This window comes from Garra rufa, chromosome 10 (assembly GCF_049309525.1).
Source record: "Garra rufa chromosome 10, GarRuf1.0, whole genome shotgun sequence".
Classification (NCBI taxonomy): Eukaryota; Metazoa; Chordata; class Actinopteri; order Cypriniformes; family Cyprinidae; genus Garra; species Garra rufa.
Genome location: NC_133370.1, coordinates 28220510 through 28228824, shown reverse-complemented (window position 1 = coordinate 28228824; position 8315 = coordinate 28220510). Strand labels below are relative to the sequence as shown.

The 8315-nt window shown below is 36.1% G+C and overlaps 1 protein-coding gene across 1 annotated transcript in view; it reads left to right on the top strand.

Moving 5' to 3' along the window:
* Positions 1-4029: 4029 nt before the first annotated feature.
* The window catches only part of gorasp1a (golgi reassembly stacking protein 1a), a 7246-nt gene continuing 2960 nt past the window's right edge, over positions 4030-8315 (top strand). The window contains exons 1-6 of the mRNA XM_073849041.1: positions 4030-4184; positions 4822-4902; positions 6249-6452; positions 6545-6631; positions 6726-6856; positions 6989-7130. Coding sequence (XP_073705142.1) covers positions 4122-4184; positions 4822-4902; positions 6249-6452; positions 6545-6631; positions 6726-6856; positions 6989-7130 — 708 coding nt within the window. The 5' untranslated portion in view covers positions 4030-4121. The remainder of the gene's footprint in view (positions 4185-4821; positions 4903-6248; positions 6453-6544; positions 6632-6725; positions 6857-6988; positions 7131-8315) is intronic.

Below are 8315 nucleotides of genomic sequence, written 5' to 3'. Positions count from 1 at the left end.
CTAAACTTAATAACTGGTTGGGCCACCCTTAGCAGCAACAACTGCAATCAAGCATTTGTGATAACTTGCAGTGAGTCTGTTACAGCGCTGTGCAGGAATTTTGGCCCACTCATCTTGGCAGAATTGTTGTAATTCAGCCACATTGTACGGTTTTCGAGCATGAATCGCCTTTTTAAGGTCATGCCACAGCATCTCAATATGATTCAGGTCAGGACTTTGACTAGGCCACTCCAAAGTCTTCATTTTGTTTTTCTTCAGCCATTCAGAGGTGGATTTGCTGGTGTGTTTTGGATCATTGTCCTGCTGCAGCTTGAGGTCACGAACAGATGGCCGCACATTGTCCTTCAGGATTTTTTGGTAGACATGGTGAATTCATGGTTCCATTTATCACAGCAAGTCTTTCAGGTCCAGAAGCAGCAAAACAGCCCCAGACCATCACACTACCACCACCACATTTTACTGTTGTTATGATGTTCTTTTTCTGAAATGATGTGCTACTTTTACCTCAGATGTAATGGGACACAAACTTTCCAAAAAATTCAACTTTTGTCTCATCAGACAACAGAGTATTTTCCCAAAAGTCTTGGGGATCATCAAGATGGGTTCTGGCAAAACTGAGAAGAGCCTTTATGTTCTTTTTGCTCAGCAGTGGTTTTCGTCTTGGAACTCTGCCATGCAGGCCATTTTTGCCCAGTCTCTTTCTTATGGGGGAGTCATGAACACTGACCTTAACTGAGGCAAGAGAGGCCTGCAGTTCTTTAGATGTTGTTGTGGGGTCTTTTGTGACCTCTTGGATGAGTCATCGCTGCGCTCTTGGGGTAATTTTGGTCGGCCCGGCACTCCTGGGAAGGTTCACTTTTTCACACAGGACCATGTGGGTTTGGATTTTTTTTCCCCTTCATAAAAAACCCCTTCATTTAAAAACTGCATTGTTGTGTTTACTTGTGTTATCTTTGATTAATATTTAAATTTGTTTGATGATCTGAAACATTAAAGTGTGACAAACATGCAAAAAAATAAAAAATTATTAACACTTTTTTACACCACTGTAAATCTTCCACGGACTGAACTGCTGTGTCTGGACTGGGGTGTAGGCCAATAATAAGCCTATATTCAATGATATAAAAATTTAACTTTTTCAATTCTATTCATTATTTGTAGCACGTCACCCACCCAAAAATTGCAATAAGCTTCTTGTTACTTTTAATATAACACAAATCGTATCCTTTAAATTCTGTCAATTTTATGACAAAATACAAACAATAAATGTGTTTTTCCGTTCTTTAATGTTGTGTGAGATCACTGTATTCACTTCATTTCAAGCGGCATGTGAATCAGTCATCGTATTCTCTTTTCTACTAGTTACACCATGAAATAAACATGAATGAATATCAGATGACATGTTAAAAAAACTAATGTCTCGTAATCAATCAATCAGTGTTTGAAAATTGTTAATAAAACAGCTTGAAAATCGCATAACAGTTATAACATAAACTTTAGAAACCAACAATATAACTTTGTGAAGACTGCTTTATTATTTCTGCAAATCAGTCAGTTTACCTCCCACAGACCTTTTTGTTTTAATTACTTAATGCAAACACACTCTTGGCACAGTGGCCCAAAGTGCAAAAAGAGAGAAAAAAAAACAAAAACTAATCACTACTCACATTTTAATTTTATTTCATTATTTGGGCAAATTCATTCACAATGTCCTCAGTGTTTAATTTGAGGTTTTGTGTTTTCTCAAAGGAAAGAATGGCTTCGATAGTCTTTAGATAAAAGATAGTAAAAAAAAAAAAAATAATAATTAAAATGGTGCAGGTGTCGCTTAAGCTAGATGTCATACAGTTGTACTACAGTCTTTCCAACTAGCTAGATACCAACCTCACATAGGGTTTTTTTTTTTATTATTTTATTGGGGTGTGGCAATGCAGCATTTGCATAGTTTTAAAAAATGATGCAGTTCTATGGCCACAATATCCACCTTTTTCTGAACACACAAGTCTCGCCCGACTGAAATGGTGCTTTACATTTCCCGGTGTTGTACCGAAATCTGCCTCCCGGTCTCTGGTGTTTCTAGTCAAATGAACAATTTCCGAGACGATTAAACCTGCGAAAATGTTTATATTTAGTTCTATTGAATAAGTTTCAATTCTGTCAAACTGTTTTTACTCTGTTTTAACATGGATTTCTGTGTAGACCGAAACAGAAAGCACGCAAATTCAACTTAGAATCCATCATGGTGCCGCTCATGTAGACAAGAAATGTTTAAAGTGCCCCTATTATGCCATTTTAAAGGTAGTTAATATTGTTGTATTAGTCTCTTAAAACAGGTTTACATGTATGCAAGTTCAAAAAACACTTTAGTTTTCTCCAAAATTAGATTTAATTTTACCCCGTTTCTAAATGATTCGTAAACGACTCGTTTGAAGCAGTTCGAAGAATCAGTCTCTCTAAACCCCTCCTTTCAGTGAGCCCTCACTGCTGTGATTGGTCAGATGGTGCAGTCCTTTTGGATTGGTCTACCGCTACAGCGCAAAACGAAACACCCATTGGCATAACTGAATGACAGCTGCGGAGACCTGTTAATGCATAGAAAAGATAGCCTCGATTTTACCCTATCAATTCGAGCCGGAGTCTGGCGATGAAATGGTTGAAGTGGCACATCGACAAGAAACTGTTTCGCAAGCACGACTGGAGCAGGACGTTTCTCAGTGGGTGTCATATGTGGAAAGTGCTTGCAATTTGCTTTTGTAAGCGAACTGGGCACACCTCTACATTGTGAACTTCAACACTGTACAATCCATAACACTGCGTTAAGCCATCGTTTATCATTATCATTACTTAAACTAATAAGGCAGACAGACAGTCAAGCTGCATCAATCACAATTTTTAGACTACATTGCACTCACAGCTGAACAACAGAACTACAGAAACGCAAGTTAGCCGGTTACCAAGACATGTGCGGGGTTGTTACACACCATAACGTACACAAAGACGTATTTTGAACGATCGCTAGAAAATACAATCATCAATTATTAATCATACTTACAGGTAGAAGTTCAGAGGAGCAAGCCGGTCCAAATAAACTGGGCACTGATCCATTTTTTAAAACCAAGCGTTTGGTGAATCTCGCGTTGTAACGTTACTCCCCAAGATTGGAAAATCAGTCATCAGTAAAATGACGCGAACACAACACAAGATTGGAATTGGACTGCTGAGGTGTTGAAAAAAATTAATGTTAACCACTCATTCTTGGTAGTTTCATCTTTCGGAAGGGCATATAAAACAAATTCACTCTCACAGAGCAGGATGCCTTCTTGACATGATGTAATCCACGTGAAAATGGTATGGTAGGCCTACTGTTTGTGGGCGGGCAAGTTGTTCGCGACATAAAAATGTGGGCGGACATTACGCAAATGTGTAGCTCGTGACGTGTGGCCGTTACAGAAAAAGATTCGAATTGCTGACGACTCGTTTAGGCGAATGTGAGCCGACTCTTTTTTTTGATAGATAAAAACTTCATTTATAGTGCACTGTCGGTGTCACAACTTTGCAGATAGTTTATGTTCACATACAGCTACATGACACACTACATGAAATATCATATTTGAAAAGGTATAATAGGGGCACTTTAAGAATATTTTTTAATTAAAGGTCTCCAGTCGGCAGGCCCCCAATCAGCCCGTTCATTTTTGAGTGAACTAACCCTTTAAGGCAAGTAGGCCTACGTGTGAGTAAAAATTCATTTTGAAAGATTTAGTTGTTGAGTTTTTGTTGCTTTGTCAAAACAAGTCATTGATTATAATAATAAAATTAATTATTTAGGAAATGTGAATACTAAAATATAACATATTTAATTATAGGCCTGACATACATTTTGTATTACTATTTATTATATTTGCCAAACTGCTTAGCTTTGAAAATGTTTTAGCTGGCTGATATTAAAAAGAAGTAACCTACCGAGATAGAAAAATCCTTCGATCGTCGGCATCATGTTCGATTGCTCTCCCCTGCCTAGATGGACAACATGGCCACGATGTGATGAGTAATCTCTGTCTGGGTCGTTTGTTTCGGAAAGCTCAACATAACATTGCAAAACATCGAAACCCTCAGTAGTAATGGGGTTAACACAGAGCAGCGGTGCGCCTGAGGGGGGAACAGAAGGATATCATGTTCATGGGGTAAATAACTTAAATGTTGATGACTTTATTTGACATCGAGAGCAGTTTTGCATGCTAGCTATGCGTTGGTGAAGTTCTCATGTCCGCATTGCTTTAACGTTAGGCTTTGACAGATATGCACTGAGCGTGTGCGTTCATGTTTTCCTTAGCCTTTTTGGTAAATAACAACTGTCATATTTAGTGTAACGTTGTCTTTAACGTCTGTGCCCTTTCAGTGTTTAAAAATTATGCTGGCAAAGTGACAACTGTCAGGAAATTGTATTAAACATTACAGGTTTTGTTGTGCTGTAAATCTGACAACTTGTTTATGATTTCTTAGATTATTGTCAGACGTAACATAGTCTTCAATATGTAAGTGTTTGCATATTTGATATGTTTTTGGACAATATCGTGATCAGTTATCCAGCAGCTCCTGGATTTAGGAGTAAATACAGTATGCGTAGCCGCCACGTCACTGAATATACATTCTCCGATAGTCGTTACGTCAGATTACGATTCGATGGATGTAAATTTCCCAGAATACACAACGTGTACAACATAAATGAGTAGGATTTTAAATGCATTTAAGCCCCCATCTGAAATTCCAGGTCTAGATGGAATTTGTGCTCTGCAGTGATTAATTTATATTCTTTTACAGATTCAAGAGGACTCACCAGCAGATAAAGCTGGTTTGGAGCCCTTTTTTGATTTCATCATATCCATTGGCAATAATCGTCTTGTAAGTTTGTATTTGTAAAACCTTATTGGTTATTTCTTGTAATCTTGAATTTATCCCTTGTGCGACCTTATGGACATTTTTGTCCATTTCAGTTTTGTTTTTTGTTGTGTGCCTGTGTTAATGCCAACTGCATACATTTTGGCTCAGGTGTTTATTTTTATTGAAATTTTAATATTTCACCCTCATTTCCAAATACAAAAAAATACTCACATGCAGGATCTTAATGACAAAAATATCCACATTGAAACCCATTAAAACTGCAATTTTTTTAACCCAGGGCCATTTGACTATAAAATTATGCAATATTTGCTACTAGGCATTCATTCTGTTTGCAAGGCTTCAAATTTTACATTTTTACCATTTTTTTACTAGATTGTGCCATTTTTTTCAAATTTGGCATATACTTTTTTTTTTTCTTTTTTAAATCTAACACTACATAAAAATATAAATGCCTCAAAACTAATGTTGTTGTTCTTCACTGACACACCCAAGAATCTAATAAGCAAAGAAAAAAAAAATAGTATATGGAAATTACTACTATTTTTCATTTTTTCATTAAAAAAACAACACTTGTGGCATTATGCAAACAAACCAGCAGTTAAAGGATTACAATTCTGAAAATTAATTAATGTTTGGTATCTATGGATAGAAGAGATGCTGGTTAAAAAATTGACATCAGTGAAAGTGGAAAAAAATATTAATAAATCATATTTTTGGACAGTTTTTGGACATGGTCATTTTTGTCCATTTTGCAGCTATGTGTAATTTTTTTTTTTTTTTTTTTTTTTTTTTGATGCACAAGGGTTAAATCAATTTAAAGTCAATGTCACACAAGTAAAAAAAAGCAAATGATCCCATTGGATTCAGCAATCAATGACAGTGATGTAATTGTTGGCAGCGTCAATTAGATTTACATGCACAAGAATGTTCTAATTAATATTGTAATGTTTTCATATTTTGATTTATGTAAACATTTATTAACATACATTTAGCAGTTTAAAATTTATGTTTAAAACAAGCTAAAACAATGTTTTAAGTGGTCAGTGAAATTCATATAATTACTGATAATGTTCTTGTATACTGGATTATAGTCTTATTCTGATTATGCATGAATTATGTAAACACATTAAAACCTGTGCAATAACTTGAAGCCATTCCACTTTCTTGAAATCTGTCTAGTGTCTAAGCAAATTCGATTTTTAGAGGTGTTCTTGTAAACGTCTTCTTCAGAATACAGACTTCATCTCCTGTATTTTCCAAACAGATGATGAAATAGTTATAAAAAAGTTGGAATAAAGATGTTCACTGTTACTTTGATTCTAATGGATCATATGTTATCTGAACAGAACCAGGAGAATGATATGCTCAAGGACCTCCTCAAGGCCAATGTGGAGAAACCGGTGAAGATGGAAGTGTATAGTACAAAAACCATGAGGATCCGGGAATTGGAAGTGGTTCCCAGCAACATGTGGGGTGGTCAAGGACTTCTGGGAGCTAGTGTCCGCTTCTGCAGCTTCCAAGGAGCCAATGAAAATGTTTGGCACGTTCTTGTAAGTGATCCTTGCGTTTTTTAAGTACTATAGCTTCTTGAAAAGTTCTTTTTATTCTCTTTGTGTAATTATTTTGCTCGCTTTGGTATTAGGACGTGGAGTCAAATTCACCAGCAGCACTGGCTGGACTCCTGGAGCATTCAGATTTCATTGTTGGAGCAGACCAGGTTCTCCAAGATGTAAGATGTGAATTATTTTCAGGTTACTTCTGGAGAAAAGAAATCTGTGCATGCAAGTTGCTTACAATCAAGCATTGTTTTGATTTCCCAACAGTCAGAGGATTTCTTCTCCCTAATTGAAGCCCATGAGGGGAAACCACTGAAGCTGTTGGTCTACAATACAGAGACTGATTCATGCAGGGAGGTGATTGTCACACCAAATGGTGCCTGGGGGGGAGAAGGCAGGTAATAACCCTGTTACAGAAGATGTACTAGTGTAATAAAGACTTGAATCAGCCATTTTTATGAGGAAACAACTCACATACCTGCCTCTTCCAGAGCTTTTGTGCATTTCATTATAATGTGTTTGCCTTGTAGTCTTGGCTGTGGAATTGGATATGGCTACCTGCACCGAATCCCAGCACGACCAGAAAGCCCAAAATCGGAAAGAGTCAGTCCAAAAGCTTCTCCTGTGGCAGGGACTCCTGAGCAAGAGCTTCCTACAAATGGATTCACAGAGGTATCTTTTCACAAGTGTGATGTCATATTACTTAAAGGGATGGTTCACCCAAAAATAAAGGTTAACCTATGATTTACTCACCCTCAAGCCATCCTAGGTGGATATAGGGGCTTTGTACAGTCCTAGGAACTAGCCAGTGGGGTGGTTCCAACAGAACCAATTTCCCCCTCTGGCCATTGAAGCGTCCGACAGCGACCTCCTTATTTGTGACATTTACAAACATCAACAACTGGTGAATGGAGGCCACCATGGTGTAAGCTGTTTTTAAGCTCAAGTAGGAGCTAGTTTAGTTCCCCCAAAAGGAGTTCCTAGAATAGGGCCCTATGAAATCTGTTTTATTTTTTTCCAGATTCAGTTGTTTTTCATTTAAATTTTTTAGAGTCCGTTTCAGTGGTTAAATTAAAAAATATTAATCAAAAAACATGTCTAATTAATTGAGATCATGAAACTTTGACAATTTAACAGCAATTTATTAAAGATTTAACAATAAACAAAATAATTTTAGGGTCCAATGAATCACACACTCCCTCAAATTCAGTTTTATTTTTACCAAATTCTTAGTTTTTTTCATTTATTTTTTTTGGATTCCATTTTAATATTTTCATTAAATTTTAATAAACAAAAGCATCTCTAATTAATTGATTTTATAAACAATTTATTTATTATTAGTTTTTTTTTATTTATATTTTTTTCCAGAAATACTGTGTTGTGTATTTACATTTTTCTGGTAAATGCATTTTGGTAATACATTATTTCTGGTAAATATTTCTTAAAATAATGTTTTAATAATAATTTTATTATCAGTTGTAATACTATCATTACATTAAGTAATATATTTCTGTCACAGTTTCCAAACTTTTTATGTTTCTGTTTGTATATGTTATGAGCATAGTTTTTCTCAAAAAAAAAAATGCTCATGAAGTGACTCTCAGATAAATTTTTGAGATTGTTTATGTGTTCGTGTACTTTTATATTGAGGCGGCAAAGGCTAGAAACACCGCAAGCGTGACGCTTTCTTCAGTATGTGTAGTAAACGAAACCGCACCTTTGTCAGAGACACGCAAAACATGCAGGATTTAAATAGTTTTTTGCAGCTTATTTTTTACATGCACTAGTTCATATTGAATATTGATTCAAGTATACTGGCCTACTTTTGATTTATTCATCCAAAATATGGAGTTGGGG